The sequence below is a fragment of the Musca domestica genome, unplaced genomic scaffold, assembly GCF_030504385.1.
Source record: "Musca domestica strain aabys unplaced genomic scaffold, Musca_domestica.polishedcontigs.V.1.1 7, whole genome shotgun sequence".
Classification (NCBI taxonomy): Eukaryota; Metazoa; Arthropoda; class Insecta; order Diptera; family Muscidae; genus Musca; species Musca domestica.
Genome location: NW_026712383.1, coordinates 20449651 through 20471779, shown reverse-complemented (window position 1 = coordinate 20471779; position 22129 = coordinate 20449651). Strand labels below are relative to the sequence as shown.

The 22129-nt window shown below is 36.2% G+C and overlaps 1 protein-coding gene across 1 annotated transcript; it reads right to left on the bottom strand.

The window, feature by feature from the left end:
• Positions 1-5660: 5660 nt before the first annotated feature.
• Positions 5661-21558, bottom strand: LOC101900379 (serine protease inhibitor 77Ba). The gene is made up of 6 exons (XM_011294203.3): positions 21082-21558; positions 12122-12506; positions 11782-12058; positions 11526-11721; positions 6151-6329; positions 5661-6072 (listed from the first exon to the last, which is right to left on the bottom strand). The coding sequence occupies exons 1-6, from the start codon at positions 21098-21100 to the stop codon at positions 5806-5808; spliced, it is 1323 nt and encodes a 440-aa protein (XP_011292505.1). The 5' UTR covers positions 21101-21558; the 3' UTR covers positions 5661-5805.
• Between the last annotated feature and the right edge of the window lie 571 nt (positions 21559-22129).

Below are 22129 nucleotides of genomic sequence, written 5' to 3'. Positions count from 1 at the left end.
TTCCAATTTATTGGTAGATGTTGCACGTAAGTGGTCTTCCTAAATCTGGAACCAATATTTCCCAAAGACCTATAATCTCTCAGAAGTGGCAAAAGATTTACATTTATTATTGGTTTTTGACTGAAACGCATCTGTATGAGATACAGACATTTGACTATATTCTTCAACGAAATCAGCATTAAGGAAATAGTCAGAAGTGCATCTTTCCTGTATTTGCGATTTCTCCAAAAAGTCACTGGAATGGACATTTTCGTATTTTGTCTACAAAAGTTGGCAAACTATTTCACACATTGAATATTTTTGGATGGCCATCCAAAACAGCTTAGCTTTTGTAATGTCCGGTAAACCCCATTCAAATGTGTGAGAATCGGGCGATAATTACGACCTGCTGACAATTTTGCAGTTTTTTGGTCCATTTCAACCCCTAAATATATGGCGATCATCTCCAAAAAGAGATGACCCTCATCTTATCTCCATGCAAAATTTCGTAAGGATCGGGCCATAAATCTGTATATGATGTCCTCATATCCTAACTACTTAGTATTGTTAGCTGTAGAAATATTACCAAATGTTTAATTCAAAATGAAAATTGTGACCTGTAGCGTGATTACAAATTAACATGGACGGACGGACATACATAGCTAGATCGACTCAGCTCGGCGAGCTAGGAAGATCCATATATGGGAAATCAATATTCCGAGGTGTTACATAAATTCTGGCCCAATCAAACTTATAATACCCCCAACACATAGTGTTGTAGGGTATAAAAAGACTTGGAGAGGTTTCCCATACACAGAAGGATTCAAGCAGATATTCTATATAGAAAAAGGCGTTGTTGAGGTCTTCCATATAAAAATGGCCCTGTAGAGGTCTCACATAAAGAAAACCCCCCGTAGTGTTCTTCCATAAATAGTCTTCTGTTTAGAAAATACGTTGTTGAGGCATCCTCTGTACAGAAAGCCTTAAACGTCTTCTATAGACTGATCGTCTTGTGGGATCTTCAATAAAAGATAGACTTCTTAAGGTCTTCTATGGCCATAAGGCGTTGAGGTTTTCACCAGCTCATTTGAGATTCGGGATTTTTAAAATATTAGCAGTTTCTGGCGGAAAGTTTTAATGCACTAATTTCACAATTGATGAGACCTATTAAACTTTAATACTTTTGCGAGAGAGATACCAGAAAGATTTGAACATTTTTATGGGGGGTGACAGAAACGAAAACAGCTATTTCCCCCTTTCTACAAATCTCAGACAATCAGTGGTGGAATAGTAAAAATATCGAATATCTGAAGGTATTGTTTTATAAGTGAAAATCAAGAAAATCATTTGAAAACAATTTATAACGAGAAAGCGTATAATTCGTATAAAAATTATGAAAATAAAAGCTTGATGCAGTGTTTGGAACAAAGCTGTTGTTTACAAATATATTTTTCAATTCTTATAGCATACATTAAGGCGTGCATTAAATAGACTTAATGATTTATCTTCGCCCAGATGAAACGGATGATGGTCGACTCTTAAACCCTGATAGGGGTTGGGGTGACAAGAGTCACTGATGAGAAAGGAGGTCACTGATGGATGTACCAAAAGGTTTTTGGAAATTCGCACTTTAATTGTCGGAACGGATAGAGCGAAAAACTTGAAATTTGTTATATGAATATTGTTTTGGAAATGTGTACTATGTGTGCGAACAGTACTAAGTGGTACTAAATTTGAAACAGCTTGATAAAAAGTGAACGGAAATTCGAAAAGGAAATTCGCACTATAATTGTCAAAACGATAGAGTGAAAAACTATATGAATTTGAATGTGGTTTTAGAAATGTGTACTAAGTGTGCAAACAGTACTAAATGGTACTAAATTTGGAACAAGTTAAAGGTGAACGGATAATGCTGAAATTTTGAAATTTTGTATAGAGATTCCTATTGGTGGACGGTTTGTAATAAAGAGGTGGTTTTGGAAATGTGTACTACAAGTGCACGAAAAGTACTAAATAGTACTATATTTGTTACAAAAAATATACTATAATTGTTCCAAGTGGTATTAAATTGAGTATTTGGTCATTGGATAGAGCAGTAATTCACAAATTTGATATTGAGGTCCTTGTTGGTATCTGGGATTAAGATATGGAGGTGGTTTTGAAAATGAGTAATATAATTGTAAAAAAAGAATTAAATGTTACTAAATTGGGGTTGCGTGAAGGGAAAGATCTGAAATCCTAAAATTTGATATGAATGTCACTTTTGATGTCTATAGGTGAGAGAAGGATTTGATTTGGAAATGCGAACTATGAACATACGGAAATGCCACAAAATATGCCCTTGCCTGTTGGGATAGACTTGGACACTATTGGTGTCTGGGGTGGAGAGATGGACATGCTTGTGGTTTTGTGGTATTGGTACTAAATTGGGTAAAGGAATAAAGCTGATATCCGGAAAATTTTATATTGCGAGAACTGTTGGTGTCTAGGATTGAAATATGTGATATTGAGGTCTCTGTTTGTGACTGGTGTGGGATCTGGTGGTGTTTTTTTTTATGAATGCTTTTTATTATTATTTGAAGAATACTAAATAGTACTAATTTTCTCTAGAATGGATTAGATATACGTACAAAATGTTACTAAATTTGTCATTGGGTGAGGGAAAGGAGCTAAAATTTTGAAATTCATTATTCAACGGAATTTTTAATATTTTGTATTTGAAGGTGCTAATGTGTACTACAGCCTAAGACAAACAATAACGTTTTTGTTTAAAGGGAATTTGTCAACGATTTTTATACCCTACACCACATAGTGGTAAGGGTATTATGTCTTTGTGCATTTGTTTGTAACATGGAGAAGGAAACGAGATAGACCCATAGTTACTTTTGAGAACCTTCATAGAATCACTTTCTGAGTCGATTTATGCATGTCCGTCCGTCTGTCCGTCCGTCCGTCCGTCCGTCCGTCCGTCCGTCCGTCCGTCCGTCTGTCCATGTATTCTTGTGAACAAAATGCAGGTCGCATTTATTATCCGATTGAGATGAAATTTTCCAAACAATATTTTTTTGGCTCAAGGACGAACCCTATTGAAATTGGTGAAAATCGGATCAAATTTAGATATAGCTCCCTATATATATCTTCATCCGATTTCGGGTTAAATGAGCACCAAATGTCCACTATCAGTCCAAATTACCTGAATTTTGGCACACCCAACCGAGTTCGGCCTAGAAGCAAGTATATCAAATTTGGAGAAAATCGGTTCAGATATAGCTATAGCTCCCATATATATCTTTCATCCGATTTGATCTTTAAGTCCCTCACATTCCTACTATGCACACCACAACCGTGATATTTGGTACCAGGTATTAGATGGAGCACAGAAATAGCTGTTTTAAATTTTATCGAAATCGGTTCAGATTTGGATATAGCTCCCATATATATCTTCATCCGATTTCGGGTTAATTGACCACCAAATGGCCAATATCAGCCCAAATGGACTGCATTTTAGTACATCGGACCAAAATCAGCCTAGAAGCAAGTATATCAAATGTAGTGAAAATCGGTTCAGATATAGCTATAGCTCCCATATATATCTTTCATCCGATTTGATCTTTAAGTCCCTCACATTCCTACTATGCACTCCACAACCGTGATATTTGGTACCAGGTATTAGATGGAGCACAGAAATAGCTGTTTTAAATTTTATCGTAATCGGTTCAGATTTGGATATAGCTTCCATATATATATTCATCCGATTTCGGGTTAATTGACCACCAAATGGCCAATATCAGCCCAAATGGCCCGAATTTTGGCACATGTGACCGAGATTAGCTTTAAGGCAAATACAACAATTTTGGAGAAAATCGGTTCAGATTTGGATATAGCTCCCATATATATGTTTTATCCGATTTGGTGTTTAAGCCTCTCACATTCGTAATATGCACTCCACACGAATGATATTTGGTTCTAGATATAAGATACAGCCCAGAAATAGCTGTTCGTAATTTGATCGAAATCGGTTCGGATTTGGATATAGCTCCCATATATATCTTCATCCGATTTCGGGTTAATTGTGCACCAAATGGCCGATATAAGTCCAAATGGACTGAATTTTAGTACATCGGACCAAATTCAGCCTAGAAGCAAGTATATCAAATTTAGTGAAAATCGGTTCAGATATAGATATAGCAACCATATATATGTTTCATCCGATTTAGTGTTTTAGTCCCTTACATTCGTAATATTCACTCCACAACCGTGATATTTGGTACCAGGTATTAGATGGAGCACAGGAATAGCTGTTTTAAATTTTATCGAAATCGGTTCAGATTTGGATATAGCTCCCATATATATCTTCATCCGATTTCTGGTGATTGACCACCAAATGGCCGTAATAGCATCAATTTTGGCAAATCCGACAGAAACCAGCTTAGAAGCAAGTACACCAATTTTAGTAAAAATCGGTTCAGATATAGCTATAGCTCCCATATATATCTTTCATCCGATTTGGTCTTTAAGTCCCTCACATTCGTAATATGCAATCCACAGGAATGATATTTGGTACCAGATATCAGATAAAGCCCAAAAATAGTTGATTTTAATTTTATTAAAATCTGTTCCGATTTGGATATGCCTCCCATATATATCTTCATCCGATTTCGTGTTAATTGTGCATCAAATGGCCAATATCAGCCCAAATGGCATGAATTTTCGTACATAAGACCGAATTCAGTCTAGAAGCTTATACGTCAAATTTGGAGAAACCCGGTTCAGAGATAGCTATAGTTCGTAAAATGGACGATAGAATTAGATAGATTTTGATTTTGTACCAAATATCTCATACAGCTCTGAAATGCCCTGTATAAACCTTTTTACGAGAGCTCTCCTAATTATGCATAGTGGTGTAGGGTATCATATAGTCGGCCCCGCCCGACTTTTGAGCTTTCCTTACTGGTTTTTTTTAATTTTTCAAGTTCCTTCCAAATGGTGGAGGGCATTAAAAGTTCTAATAATTAAATAAGTAAAATAATATCTATATAATCAATAAAGTGATTTTTAAACAAAAATGAAAATTTATTCATCTGCATTGAAATTTATCCTACTCAGCTTCGCAATAAAATTGTCCACATATACGCTGGCAACGTGATTATATCCATAATGCAGTTTACAGCTCATACAGCACCTGTATGCCGATGGTATTAAGGGGTTTAACTTGAGCATCGTAGACACCACGGGTTAGGAATATACGTAGTTATACACTGGATGGCACATTTATTTTATGGATTACGTGATTTAGCCGCAAGGACAATAATTCTTGTGGATATTTGTGAGAACTTCTTTATGGCCTTCTTGTCCTTCAACTGTTAAATACTACACATTTGCAGTTGTCTTAAAATGTATTCAAATATTATGAAAACTTGAAGATAATAGGGAAACTAGCCAAATGCAATAAAACACATAATGAAGCGGATGGATGAGGCTTTGAGTAGGAAAAAATAGTATGAGTCAAAATAGTCGAAATATTGACCAGATCTTCCCAGGAAAATAAAATACGATACCTAAGCAAAAAATTAAGCCAAATCCTCTGAAACTTTTGACTAGTTTTTTTCTATTCCTACCCGCTTTCAGCCTATAAGACCTTACCTCAGTGCGTGTATTTTAATGTTTAATGAATCTTCTGATATGTGAATATGCATATATTTATTCATCATGAATTTGTCTTGAGCTCTTATTGCTTATAACTAACTTAAACTAAATACAAAAAAATTGTGTAAAAATTAATTTGTTTTCGCACATGAAAAACATTTTTTTATTTTTCGTTTATGACTAAACGAAGTCATTCGACCGCACTTCACCGCAAAACAGCAGCAATCCCGAAGTCTTTTCCACTATCACATAGGCAAATGGACGATCCAAATAGAATTTGGTGGGCGATGCTTTGTTCACCAATACCGCCGTTGTGACCGCTGCAGCCTCAGTACCCTCCTCGTTGACAATAATGCGTGTCGATTGGAAGATACTACCGACATACATATTCTTGGCCATATTTTCCAAATTTGCCAGACTTGGTTCGAATGCATCAACAATGCCCATCTAAAGATACAAAATTAGAATTATTTTAAATTTTTTTTAATATTTTGTTATTTTTTTAATACTTTTTTATAAACTTACATTTGTTAGCACTGTTCTCAGCGAGAAATGTGATGAATATTTAAATTTCGGTAAAAAAACTTCAACTTGATCTTCAATTTCTTCTTCTGCATTCATGGCTGCCACCTTGTTCAATTCGTCGACGATTGGTCTAATACCATCCTTGCGTAAATTTCCAATAACGGTGTTCAAACTGACAGCTAGAGAAAAAAAAGAAAAAATGGAATTTGTAATTATTATTATTGTAATTTGTAACATTTTATTTGACCACACAAAAATTAAAAATTGCCTCGAATGCGCTCGTTAAAAGTTATGTGTTCAAAATATACACAAAACCCAAGATGTTTAAATAATGATTTAAATACCCTCCACCATTTGAAAGGAATTTGGCAATTATCAAAAAAAAAATAATCCGTTAGAAATTCTGTTAAAATCTTAAAAATACCGACTGTAGCCGTTATGTTAGGGTTTATACGACGATGTGGACCTACATAGACAACTTTTGTCATATGCCATTACAATAAACAAATCCGAAACTTGAAAGGAAATAACTAAAATCATCAAAACGTGGACCTGCATACGAATTTTTATACCCTACACCTCAAGGTGGTTATGGTTATAATGTATTTGTGCATTTGTTTGTAACAGGCAAAAGGAAACGAGATAGACCCATAGTTCCTTTTGATTATCTGTATAGAATCACATTCTGAGTCGATTCATGCATGTCCGTTCGTCCGTCCGTCCGTCCGTCCGTCCGTCTGTCCATGTATTTTTGTAAACAAAGAACAGGTCGCATTTAATGCCCGATGCAGATGAAAAATTGTTAGATCATTTGCTTGGCCCAAGGACGAACCCTATTGAAATTGGAGATAATCGGTAACAATTTAGATATAGCTCCCATATATATATCTTCGTCCGATTTGACTTTTATTGTGCACCAAACGTGTAATATCAGCCCGAATAGCATGGAATTTTGCATATACACCCAAATTAGGCCTAAAAATAAGTATGTCGAATTTGATCGAAATCGGTTCAGATATAGCTATAGCTGCCATATATATTGTTCATCCGATTTGTTACTTTTGTCCTCCGCAACCGTAATATGCACTCTGCAACAACAATATTTGGGGAAATATATCAAATACAACTCACATATCTTTGCCAAATTTTATCGAGATCGGTTCAGATTTGGATATAGCTACCATATATAACTTCGTCCGATTTACTTTTATTGTGCACCAAACGTCTAAAATTTGTCTAAATGGGATGGAATTTGACACTTACGACCGAATTGAGTCTAGAAGCTAGTGTGTGAAATTTGGCGGAGATCGGTTCAGATGTAGCTATAGCTCCCGTATATATTGTTCATCCGATTTCTTATATTTGTTACCCACAACCGTAATATGCACTCCGTAACAACGATATTCAAGGAAATATATCAAATATAGCTCAGAAATATCTTTGCTAAATTTTACCGAGATCGGTTCAGATTTGGATATAGCTCCCATATATATTTTTATCCGATTTTAAATTATTTGTGCACCAAATGGGCAACACATATCCGAATTTAAAAGATACAAATGCTTCGGCACATTTAGTCTTTTGAACCTTAAATTATAATCATAGAGAGTATGATTGAATTCTCACATAAAAACTTTTAATTTTTATGTGGAGCTCTACTAAATTAGCAAAGTGTTGTAGGGTATGATAAAGTCGGCCCCGCCCGACTTTAAGACTTTCTTTACTGGTTTTGTCATGTGTTGTAGTACCCATTAATATCTTCCAATACGAAATTTTAAATCATCAAAATACCGAATATCGGGAGGTACCATTATATGGTGGCTATACGAAGACATGGACCTACATGCCCCATGTTCAATACCAAAAGTCCTGCAGGCATAATATACTAAAATTTTATCAATCTACTTCATTTGGTTCGGAAGCTAGTGTGATTTCCACAAAATATACATTTATGTGTATATTGAGTTATATCTCCATTTTTCTGACTATATACATATGCAAAATGATAGTACAAAGTCGGAAGTGCCTTCTATTCTGACCTTAATCCTTACTCCTAAATTTCGAGAGGAAAAGACTCTCACAATAAAGAAAATCAAGGGTCGCTTATATAAGGGCTGTATCAAAATTTGGACCTACATCTATGGATTATGTTTTGGTAAATAGCATTTTTATACAAAAAGAACTCAAAATACCAAAATTTGGCTGAATTATAATTCAAATCAAATTAAAACAAGTAAGCAAAGTCTGTAGTCGTGCGGGGCCGACCATGTGATACCCTACAACACTGCAATATGTTAGAAGACCCCTTATGTCCAAATCCCTTTCGGAAGATTTCGCTTATGAAATTATGTCACGGGACACTGCCCAGATATTACCCTTAACTTTTCGACCAGGGACATTTGTTCAGTATTTACGCACTCTGTCATGCTGTTAGTTGTTGTGGTCCATTTTACAGCTAAATATAACCCAATGGTCATCCAAAATGTTAGAATTCTTCCCTGTCCTTAACTCTCTTCTCAGGCGTGTCGATTGGCTTCAATTGTGTGATTAGGAAATTTTTTCTGTTTTTGGTTCATTTGAACTCCTAAATATTTTGCGATCATCTCCAAAAGCAAGAGGCCCTTCTGTATCTCCAAATGTAGACTCATCTGTTTGAATTGCTTGTCTACGATATTTGGCTATATTCATCAACGAAATCAGCATAAAAAAGCTAGAAACTCGGATATCGCCTGTAAGTAGTGCTGGTATTTTTCACACAGGATTATTGGTACATTGTACCCGCTGTCCTAACTTTAACTTTATGCGAGATTTCGTGTCCTTTGGTTTTTATTTTTAGTTGTTGGTCCATTTCAACCACCTAATATATTGCGCACATCTTTGAAAACAATAGGCCCAGCCCTTCTGAGCCCAACCCTACCTTTGTAAAAATTTTCGTGAGGCTCGGACGATATTTGCAATTCTTATATAATAATCCACACCTGTGTTGTAAGGTGAAAAAAAAATTTAAAACCTTAACCCCACCTCCATTTTCGTGAAGATCGAGCCATAATTGCGACCTGTAGGGTGATTACAAATTAACATAGACAGACGGACGGACGGACATACATAGCTAGATCGACTCAGTTCGGCGAGATAGGAAGATCCATATATACTTTCCTATGTGGGAAACCAATATTCCGTGATGTTTCATAATTTTTGGCCCAATCAAACTTATAATACCCCCAACACATAGTGTTGTAGGGTATAAAAATTCAATTTGGACTTATCCTATTCAAAAAAGTGGATCTTCAAAACCCACATGTTGCACTCATGATTGTGCATGCAATCCGGAGATCTCTTTCAAATTTTAAAGCTGTATCATAAATGATGTAATATGTATCAAACTATGTGATACCTCCATATAACAGGCAAAAGTTTGGCCTAAGAACCCGAAACTCCTTTGGGGTCTTGATCTACAAACTAGAAATTTTCTGCAGCCCAAAATGGTGACAGTACAGTGAAATTATAAAAAAAAAACAGTAAGGAAAAATCTAAAGATGGGTGGGGCCGACTATATGATACCCTACACCACTATGCTCCCGTCACAAAAAAAGTGCATATTGGAAATTTATGTGGAGTAGACTTTAACACCAAATAGGATGAAACAAATATATGGGAGCTATACCTATATCTGAACCGATTTTTACAAATCTGAAGTACTGGTTTCTGCGATGATTTAATCGGAAACTCATTTAGTGCATAGTAAACTTGATATCAGATAAAGATATATATCTATATCCAAATCTGAACCGATCTTGACATAAAATGGCTAAGGTATTTCTGGGCCCTATTAGACATCTGGTACCGAATACCATTGTTGTAGGAGACATATTACGAATGTAATATGTATATATGAAAGCTGTAGCTATATCTGAAAAGATTTTCTCCAAATTTGATGAATTTGCTTCTAGATTGAAATTGGTAGGATGTGCCAAAATGAATTCGTGAAGATCGGGATATAAATACGATCATTTGCGTAATTACAAATTAACATGGACAGAAGGACAAACGTAGCTAGATCGGCTCAGCTCAGCGGGGTGAAAGATCCATACATAGTTCCTTATGTCTTGAACCAGTATTCCTTATAAAACCCCCAATAAATAGTGTTGTAGAGTATAAAAATCCAGATTTAGCATAGGGAAAGAGTTTAGGACAGGATAGAAGCCTACAAATTTGGAAGATCATCGGTTAATATTAAGCAGGTGAAATGGGCTAGCTTTTGTGTGAAAAATAGCAAAATTTCCATTGAACCAAAAAGTTGCACATCGGACCATTACTCTGACCCTAATTTCGAAGAATTATGTATATATTCTTGATCAGCATAAAATTCCACTTCGATTTAGCAATGTCCGTCCGTGGAAATCACTCTAGCTTTCAAAGGAATTGATTGAAGTAGGTTTATAAAATTAAACTCAAATTTATTTTATGTAGAAGAAGAACTTTTGGTATTGAAAATGGGTCATGTATGTCCACGTTTTGGTATAGCCCCCATATAATGGTACCTCCCAATTTTCAGTATTTTGGTGATTTAAGCAACATTATTAATCGGAAATGCATCAAATTTGGTATTTGAAGTTCGTAATGGATACTACAGCCGATGATGGAAAATTGATATTAGGTACTTTGACGATTTTAGCAACATGATTCACCGGAATTGTTTCAAATTTGGTATTTAAAGTTCAAAATGTATGCTACGGCCTAAGACAGAAAATTGTCTGTGCAGGTCTACGTCTTCGTATAGCCCCCATATAACGATACCCCCGGTGTTCCGTATTTGGATGATTTTAACGACATTATTTACCGGAATTGTAATGGATACTATAGCCTATGTCAAAAAATTGTCTGTGCAGGTCCACGTTTTATAACCCCCATGGTACCTCCCGATATTCGTTATTTTGATTTTATCGACATAATAACCGATTTTTTCGCATTTAGATATTGTAATGGCTTATGACCAAAGTAATCTATGCAGGTCCATGTCGTCGCATAGACCCTAATGTAACAGGTACATTCGGTATTTTTAAGATCTTGACAGAATTTTTAACTAATTTTATTTTTTAAATATGGCTAAGTTCGTTGGAAATGGTGGGGGTATTCAAAGTTCAGCCCGGCCGAATTTTCAGGTTTTTTTCTTGTTTAAATGTATGCAGCTACTAAACCTAGATGTTCATATCTGGCCCTTTCTGAAAAAGGATTATTTAAGGGTCGTTTGTTGTTAGACGATTTAGATGATCTATTATCGAATTGAAGGAGGACATTTTGTAGGTGTTCTTCTGTCCATACAAATTTATTTAGTCCATACAAATTTATTTAGTCTTATATAATCTTATACTCACATTTCTTTGGCAATATAAGAAACATTGACAGGCGATCTTCCTTGCCATAGGGAAGCTCCAGGATATAACTGTCCAACGATTTCATATTGGCATAATTAAATGGCCCAACTTGGGTCATCATTTGGACATTACCCATCACTTTGCCAGTTTCATCATGAAAGGGAGCAGAAATTGTTTGGGCGGGGTCGAAGGGGAACTGCCAAAAAAACAGAGAATTATAAAAAAATATAAACTCCTAAACATGTATCCATCTTACCTTCCATTTACCCTTAAAATACAATGCAGAAATCATTAGCAAAGCTGCATTTTCAAAATCTTGAGGCTGTACACTGTACGGCAAAAGACCCCGAGTGGCTCTGTTGATATCCTCATTGATTTGTGTGAAAGTCCGGTTGACATCACTGAAATTCACTGGTATCAAGGCTGATTCATAGATGCGTGTCACCAGATTTTCATAGTCACGATAAACTGGGCGATTGATGTCGGTGAAAAGGGCCTGGAATGAGGCAACCTCTATGGTGGATGTGTTCACCCTAGAAAAGAAAGAAAAAATATTTTTATATTTTTTCTTTTGTTAATAAAATGTCTCCACTTACTTCAATTGCTGCGAAATTTGTTTATAGGCCAGACGTATGGCCCTGTGATCCGGGTCTAAATATAGAGTCTTTTGAAAATCCTTAAGTGTATTACCATTGGCCCCCTCCGCCAAAAGTAGAAGTAATGACCACACAGCAAAAGGTGAAATCATATAATTTTTCCCCGGTGCCGCCAAGTGGAAGTCAGACATGCGCTTCCAAAATTCCAAGGCAAAACGTTCGGTGCCAACGGCAATACGATGCTGACTCTCTCGCAGGGCATCTGCATCCATGCTGCTACGTGAAGGGAAATTTGGTGTTATATTCGAGGCCAGAATGGGTGGCGCCGAACGCTGGGCCTGAGTCACGGGACATATTTGCAATGTAAGGCATATAAGTGCTACAACTAGACAAACAAGGGAAATAATTAATATTTTATCGATCATTTGAATAGCAGAATATTAATTTGTCTGAATACACTTTATGCGACTAGACAACAGATTTCACATGTCATGAAGGTATTGTCACTACTAAAATGTAAATTTAGATTTGTTTTGATGCTTTGCGTTAATCTGTTGATGGGAAATTCCCAGTGCACACAACCTGATTTCCACGACAGACAATGAATGAGCTAGTTATTTTTCCCGCCTTTTGAAAAACCAGTTTAAAATTAATATTCGTTGTGGGTTCTTCCATTTGTTTGTCATGTGGCATTGGCAGTAGATAGCGACAGGTATAAAAATGTTCAAAGCTTAATATTATAAAGGCATAATCTAATTTTTATACCTTTAGCCGTAGGGCCATATGGGAAATCGGCAGAACTGTATACGACCAAATTGAAGATTTCAAAATATTTTTATTCAATTTATATACAATTTACATGTTTTAACATTTCTCTAGCATCTGGTCAAAATTTGACAAAAATATTTGGTAACTGACATTTTTTAACCAAATTATAGACCCAAGCCGCATAGGAGATCCATAGTTTTCAAAATTCTGACCTTGTGTAGGGAATGGAGAGTAGTGGGCCTATAAACATTTTTTTATTCTGTGACGGAGGATCCACAAGTTCATCATCGAACTCTGTCTAAGCTTGACAAACATATTACGATGTGTGGAGTTTGGGTGAAATCGGATACCTTCATTGGGGGTTATTATTTTCACATTCACATTTCTCATTCTCTCATCTCGCCTTGAGTTCGTCCATGGATAGACTCCCTCGTATTGGACTCTTCTATAGATAGACTCCCTTGCCTTGAGTTCGTCTATAGATAGACGCCCTCGCCTTGAGCTCGTCTATAGATAGACGCCCTCGCCTTGAGCTCGTCTATAGATAGACGCCCTCGCCTTGAGCTCGTCTATAGATAGACGCCCTCGCCTTGAGCTCGTCTATAGATAGACGCCCTCGCCTTGAGCTCGTCTATAGATATACGCCATCGCCTTGAGCTCGTCTATAGATAGACACCCTCGCCTTGAGCTCGTCTATGGATAGACTCCCTCGCCTTGAACTCATCTACGGATACACTCCCTCGCCTTGATCTCGTCTACGGATAGACTCCTCTCCTTGAGCTCGTCTACGGATAGACTCCCTCTCCTTGAGCTCGTCTATGGATAGACTCCCTCTCCTTGAGCTCGTCTATGGATAGACTCCCTCGCCTTGAGCTCGTCTATGGATAGACTCCCTCGCCTTGAGCTCGTCTATGGATAGACTCCCTCTCCTTGAGCTCGTCTATGGATAGACTCACTCTCCTTGAGCTCGTCTATGGATAGACTCCCTCTCCTTGAGCTCGTCTATGGATAGACTCCCTCTCCTTGAGCTCGTCTATGGATAGACTCCCACTCCTTGAGCTCGTCTATGGATAGACTCCCTCTCCTTGAGCTCGTCTATGGGAAGACTCCCTCGCCTTGAGCTCGTCTATAGACTCCCTCGCCTTGAGCTATGGGATATAGGATAGACTAACTTTCAGCCCGTCTATTGGATAGTCTCCCACTTCAGCTCGTCTATGGGGATAGACTGCCTTTTCAGCTCGTCTACGGAGATAGACTGCCTTTTCAGTTCGTCTACGGGGATAGACTCCATTTTCAGCTCGTCTACGGGGATAGACTCCCTTGCAGCCCGTCTATGCGGATAGACACACTTACAGCTCGTCTATGGGAATAGACTCCCTTGCAACTCGTCTATGGGAATCGACTCCCTTGCAACTCGTCTATGGGAATAGACTAACTTCCACTTCCTCTATGGGGTATGGAATAGACTCACTTTCTATTGACCATAGAAGACTTCAATATTCTCTATTTGCTAAAGAAGACCTGAAGGTCCTCTATTTGCTGGAGATCCTCTATTTTATATGGAAGACAAGAAAGTCCATTTTTTGTCTATAGAAGACCTGAAGGTCCAATATTGGCCATAGAAGACCTAGATGTCCTCTATTGGCTATGGAACGTCTCTAGGTCCTCTATATACTACAGAAGATTTAAAGGTCCTCTATTGACTACAGACGAATTAATGGTCCTGTCTTGACTACAGAAGATTTAAAGGTCCTCTATAGGCCACATTCGTATAGCTATAGAAGACATAAAAGTAGAAGTATAAATGTTCTCTATTCGCTATAGAAGACCGTAAGTTCCTCTATTGGCTATAGAATACATTAAGGTCATATATTGGTTATAGAAGACCTGCAAGTCGTTTATCTTCAATTGAAGACCCGCAAGTCCTCTATAAGATGGCCCGAAGGTCATCTATGGGCTATAGATGACCTAAAGGTCCTCTATGGGCTATACATAGCCTGAAGGTTCTCTATTCGCTATAGAAAACCTACAGAGGACCTGAAGCTCTTCTTTTGGCTCTAGAAGACCCGAAGGTTTTCATTAAGCTATACAAGAACTGAAAGTTTTATTTTGTCTATAGGAGACCTATGGATTTTCTCGTGGCTATAGAAGATCTGATGCTCTTCTCTTGACTGCAGAAGACCTGAAGGCTGTAGAAAACCTGAAAGTCTTCCATTGGCTATGGAAGACCTGGAGATCTTTTATAGACCTATATGCCATCTATTGGCAATAGGAGACATTTAGGTCTTATCTTGGCTATAGAATACCTGAAGGTCTTCCCTTAGTTATAAATGACCTCAAGGCCTTCTCTTGGCTATATGAGACCTGAATGTCTTCTTAGTAACAGATGACCTGAAGGTCTTCTCTTGGTCATAGGAGACCTATACGTCCCCTCTTGTCTATAGAATACCTGAAGGTCTTCTCTCGTCTATAGAGGACCTGAAGGTCTTCTCTCGTCTATAGAAGACCTGAAGGTATTCTCTCGGCCACTCATTGTCTATATTTACATGAACAAATCATTTCCTCCTCCGTAAGGTTCCATTTGTGGCGACTACATCTTATCTTATTTTTATTAAATTGACGAACAACACTTTTGCCTTTCCTTACAAGTCAGCACTGCGCAGCGTCACAGCGTTCTAAATATAATTTAAATGCTATCATCGTTGAGGCTTTGCTGTTGTAACCGTATACAGGCAGCAATGGGATTTTCCCAAAAAACTGGATTGCCCGACACATCTGCAAGAATGCAGAACGATGTATGGCGTGTGTGCATTGATAAGAGGGAACAATTTTACAGATTATTGTCTGGCTGGAATGCATGAGATGGTAACATGTTGTGACAGCCAGAGGAATCGAGTTTGTTTAAGAACATATCAGAATAATGTGAAACAGATTTTGGATTTTGTGTTTTTTATTATTTTTACATAAAATTTCAGAGGTTAAAAAAAATATTGCTTTCGAAAACATAAATTTGTTGGGGTTATTTTATCTTTTTTTTTTTTAATTTTCTTTAAAAAATTAAAAAATACTATTTCCATTTTAAAAGTATTAGAATTCAACAACTTCCCTATCATTAATATTAACATATTTAATTAACCCAAATTCTGAAAGCTATTCATTTCATAATTTCAGCATCTGTACTTTCCTATCTCCCCCTGTTCGACATGATTCGCTCAATTTAAAAACAAACAAGAGCATTGACCATAAATAAATTCGTGCCTAATTAAGTGATAACACCAAACAAATTTATAAACATCAAACAAAATAATCTGATTTTTATTAAAAACAAATTACCAAGAATTGATGATATTCGGCGGGTTTGTACTTTCCCATAGCACAAATACGGAAACTCCGCTCATAAAATATGACATCACATAATTATATGGGGATTTTTGTACAGCTGACGTTCATTTCTTCGTAACAAAAGAAATGGTTTTTAATTAAACAAAAAAGCTTCAGTGAAATAACCCGAAAAAGAAAAAACAAAAATATCACACATAAAATTGATAATTAATTGTGACCATTGAATTTCTTTTCAAACATTGAACTGGTTTTGGGGTCAATGGTCTAATTAATATTTTTTGTTGTCGGTAAACATTGCTTACTCATCCCGCCATGCAGGAAATGAAACAAATGGAAAGAAGATCATTCGGATGGATTGGAATTGCTTGTAATTTAAATGATACGCTTGGTAAAAGAACGCTTTCCAAAAAGCTGTTAGTATAGAATTGTTGACATTTTAATTTAAAATTTTGTTATTCACCTTATAGAAGAAAACAAATAACACATTTCGAGTATATTGGCTTTTATACCCTAGAACCCGATGTTTCGGGGGCCAAAAATTTTGTAACAAAGGCTACAGTCACGAAATATTGATCTTAGGCCCATGACGTTATATATCGATATCCCTACCTCACAGAACTGAGTAGATGAGGACCTGAAGATCTTCTTTGAATAAATACGATTTAAGGACCATCTCTTGGGTTTAGAAGACTTGAAGGACCTCTATTAGCTATAGAAGACCTGAAGGACCTTTTATGGACTCTCAATACCAATTTTTGAGGAATTTGTTAATTTCAGTCCCAAGGGCTTCAGAAATAGGTTATCCCATGGTCGACACGCCGACTATTGCCTTTGCTTACTTTTTATATTTTCAAACATTGTTTATGATTTTTGCGTTCTTAAGACGAAGATCATATGTTTATGAATTATTTTTTAATTTCTCTTTCGAGATGAGCTTAGAGTACAGTGAACTAGAGAGACACTATCACACATTCCCCATTATGTGACGCGTTTCGCCGTTGGTTAAGCGGCTCATCTGGCATACTTGGTGTGGATGATGACATTAAAGACCGTTCATTGGGAGTTAGTATTTATTTCGAAGTTTGTGCGATTAAGCAAAATAAACGCCGGAAATCATCAAAGTTCATAATGGTTTAAGAAAGTATCCTCTTATAATAGCTAAAATGGGCAGGGGTCTTTAAAATATCGAATGTCGGTCGGAATCTTTATATTGCGGCTTTACCAAAACTTAGACATCTTTTAATTTTATACTCAGTTGACGTACTTAACGAGTACCTCAAATACCAAATTATTTCCAATTATGTTGCAAAATGTGGCCTAAACATTCAAAATTGGGCCAAAGTTGCGCCATCAAAATATATACGGCCCTAACCATACACATAAGGCTCAGCTCTATTCTTCGCAGAATTTAAAATAGAGCTTTAAAATAGAAGCCCTTGGGTTAAATGTAGAATCCTTTCTACAAAATATGTGTCATATATGGGCCCACGTTTTGGTACAGCAGTTACCTAAGTGTATACAGAGATTTTAATTTAGTATTTTTTATATATACTTTTCATACTTATTTCGGTAAGTTTTACTAATTTCGTTTTAAAGTAAAAAGCATTTCATGTCTTGATATAACCCTCATTTAAAGGTTTCCTCCTGATTTCAGCTATCCTCCTGATATAGCCCTTATGTTCCACATTTTAATTTACCTTCTGATTTCACCTATTTTGAAGGAGTTGATATTACTAAAACTTTTTATTTAGCCTATTTTGGGGTAGAGAAACATCTTACAGAAAAATTTAAACATAGGTACATATTTTGGTATCGTCCCATCTATCGGGGATTGTTTCTATATGCATAGTTATTGATGCCTTTAGGAACAATCAATTCAATTGTTTCCTGCGATCGATCTTCATTGTAATATAGGCTGTCCACATGCTGCCCGATTTTGGCTCATTCCCGGCGAAGCGCTTGTTTGAGGTGATCGCCACTTTTGTATTCTTTAGTGTCAACCTTGCTTTCGAAAATACTCCAGACACAATAGTCTAACGGATTGGTATCAGGAGATTTTGCGTGCCCAAAGCTGTAATACACCCTCCAGAATAGTTTCACGATAATATTTCGCATTTATTCTAATGCCACGGTCGATTAATACGAGCGGAGCGTCCACCGGCTGTTATGGCGGCCCACACAATCACCATGGCCAGCGCTTGAGTTCTGGTGGCCAACCGAAAGTGCACATTTTCAGCTGACCTCTTTGGCAAGTAAACACGATCAGTTTGTTTGTTTACAAACTCCTGGGCAACGTAAAAGGTTAAAATGTAGTTTCCTCTCAAATACGAAAAATAGGGAGAGGTCATAAATAACTTTAAAGTCGGTCGGAGCTATTATATAAGGTATTTTCCAAAACGTGGACCCTTGTGAAATCCTTTACCACAAAAAAAGATTGATCCATCACGCTTTTAATCTCGTCGAAGATCTGATGGGGCAATATTCAAAATTTCGGTGATCGTTATTTTTTACGGTTACATATATCTGATATTGATATATTGAAATATCTAAAATTGAGGTAATAACTATGCTCAGAAATTTGCATTTGGCACTAAAACTGGTACAAATGTGTATAATATTGATACAGATAGGTATGTATGCGGAGAGGCCCAGATTAAATCGAAATAATTCCTTTCCTGATTTTTTCTACTTTTTACATGGAAAGTTGTGTGACACCCCCGTCACCAGTACGGGTACCCCGTACCGGCAGGGATTATTGATAGATTCGTTGTAAAATTGAGATTTCTTCATTTTAACCAGCCTTTTCTGTTAAATTATAAAACTAATTTAAAAAAGAAATTGACTTTATTTCCCGGTTCTTTTTATAGATTTCGACCACTAAAAGTTATCCGAACATCACCAACATGAATAGACAATAATAATAGAGACAATAATTGTTCCATATACCACACTATGGAATTGGCATTATGTCTTTGAAGATTTGTTTGTAACATGGAGGGCGATGCGAGATAGATCCATAGTCTCTTTTGATTATAAGCATAGAATCAAATTTTGTGTCGATTTATGCATGTCCGCCCATCTGTCCCTCAGCTCCCACATATATCTTTGCCCGTTTTGTTTTTTACTGTGCACCAAATGTGCAGTATTAGACCAAATAGGGTGAAATTTTAAAATTAGGGAGAAATTGTTTCAAATTTGGTATATGGAGTTCGTAATGGATACTACTTCGTATGAGAGAAAATTGTCCATACCAATTAACGCCTTCGTATAGCCCCAATAATGGTACCTCCCAATAATTCTAAATTTTCAACGGAATTATCTTAAACTTGGTATTTTGAATTCGTAATAGACATCGCCTTCTCTGGCCAGATAATTGGCTATAAAGAGCCATGTTGTTTTGTGCAGCCCCATATAAGTTTAACACCTTATATTGGGATTTTTTAAGGTTTCTTGAGGCATTTTCAACTGAATTTTTTAATTTATTTTCCAAATTCCGAAGGATATTCAACATACGGCCCGATCGAACATAGTTGCGTTTTTACTTGTTCAAGTACCTCCCAATATTGAGTATTTTGATAATTTTAGCGACATTTTTTACCGAAATTGTTTCAAATTTCGTATTTAAAGTTCAACAGATAAATTTCGATGCAAGTCCACGTCTGCGTATAAGGATACCTCCTGATATTCGGTATTTTGATGATTTAAAGAACATTACTCACCGGATTTGTTTCAAATTACGTATTTGAAACTCGTAATTGTACTGCAGCCTGTGGCATAAAATTTTTTATGCAGGTCTATGTCCTCGTATAGCCCCCATATAACTGTACCTCCCTATTTTCGGTATTTTGATGATTTTAGCTACACTATTCCCCGGAATGGTTTTAAATTTCATATTTGCACTTTGTAATGGGTACTACAGCCTATGACAGAAAAGGGTCTGTGCAGTTCCAAATATATTAATACCTCCCTATATTGATGATTTTGCTACATTATTCACCGATTTTTTTTCAAGTTTCGCATTTGAATATTGCAATGGCTCATGACATAACTTGCCTATTCAGGTCCACGTCGTCGTTTAGACCCTAATATGACGGCTATATTTAAAAGAGTATGGAAAGAACATAACATATTTTATGCTCCGTTTTGTTTTATAGATAAAATAGAAGATTGCAAAAAGATACAATTCTGATCGAAATTTTAAATAATTTCACAGTAAATATCCATTATTATCACGCTTTCGATATAGAAGTCTTTAAAAATTGAACTATAATCTGAGACCTTTTCAACCGAAAAATTTAAATTTTAAAGTAAATCTATCTAATCGATTGTAGCGTGTGCTACTAACTTCCGTTGAATACCTAACTGATTAATATTTCTACGGATGTTTTTGGCTGGCCGATTTCCAAAAATGATATCCGTTTAAAGCAGAAAAATACAAAACAAACTACTCCAAATATTTACTGATAGCGAACGACAAAAAAAAAACAAGTTTTGCAATATTTATTCTACACACTTAAACTGAAACACATATTTCCTGGAAATATTTTGATAAAATTTCAATTCAAGATTATTTTGGACTTATTTGGCGAGGTTTCGACAACAAACAAATTTAATCTTTGTTTATATTTTTGTTAAAAAATGGGAAGCACCGTTTGGGGAGATTCAAAAAGCGTTTAAATAAGAAATGTTGGGGGGTCCATGTCCCCATATTTTATTTCAAAATTGCAAATAACTCAAATTTTGTCATAAATATTACATTCATAAAGAACAAGCTCAGTTTCCAATATGCCGGTACATTTTGTTGTAGCACAGCTTCAAAGCTTTAATATTCAAAACATTTACTCACTCACCTGCTAGGTAGAACTTCATTGTGAGTAAGACCCTGAGTAATTCCGCAACAAAAAAAGATGACTGTTTTTTATTGTATTGTATGGAAATACAATTTACGTGAATACAATGCCGATCAATAAAGTAAAAATTTTATTCCAAAAATACCGGACTTTAGTTATGTATTCTTGTTCTTTTGTTTTTACAGAACTGATTATTAATATTCCAAAATCACTGATAAGAAAAAATATTTATTCACTGTGAAACAAGTTTATTTTCGTATAAGAAAAAAATCGAATTGATTTAATTTATGTGGTTTTTTTTGTAATAATTATATTATTGTTTGTTTTTTTCTTGATTCTCACTGCGGCAATAAAATGCCACTGACGCTAACGCCAGTTTTCCAAACAATGACAACACACGCGCTCTATTCAATGCCAATGTCGTGAAACAACTACGCTCTCCGAAAGCCGTTCAACAACTGATCTCAAGCTTAAATATCAAGTCAAGTCGCGTTCCATTCTATGCATCCACAATGTTTTGCTGCTTCTGTCGCTGTTATTAACAGCTGATTGGGAGCTGGAACTCAATTGAGAGCTAAGCTTACTTGTTTTGGTTTGAAGCGTACTTTTCATTCTCATGACGTCAAAGTCATGCTAGGAACACAATTGGAGCGAACGACGAATTTCGCCCTACGCGGCGACAAAATGAGCCGCGAAAATTCGTCGTATGGAACACAATACCGACGAAATTAAAAAACAGCTGATGAAGTTGTTTACTTTTTGCTCATTTGTTGACTACAATGAATTATACAAGAACACATAATTCTTTACGTTCTCTATTATAATTTCACTTATGTCCATCTTCTCTATTATAAATTCACTGATATCCATCTTCACTCAGGCGCAAGTACACAAATAAATAAACAAATTAATTATGTTTTTTTTATACGAGTAACAGATAGTAGAGTGACCATAACAAATTTTAAAGTAAAAAGTAACTTTATTTACTAAAACACATAAAATTCGTACAAGTATGGCCACCTTGTACTGTTTTGTTCGCCGGTCGCCG

Bases quoted from the DNA above. Each gene is read 5' to 3' on its own strand.
- LOC101900379 (XM_011294203.3), bottom strand. The intron at 12,059-12,121 runs GTAAGTGGAGAC...TTTCTTTTCTAG, and splicing joins CAAATTTCGCAGCAATTGAA to GGTGAACACATCCACCATAG. The intron at 6,330-11,525 runs GTGAGTATAAGA...TTTTTTCTCTAG, and splicing joins TCTTATATTGCCAAAGAAAT to CTGTCAGTTTGAACACCGTT.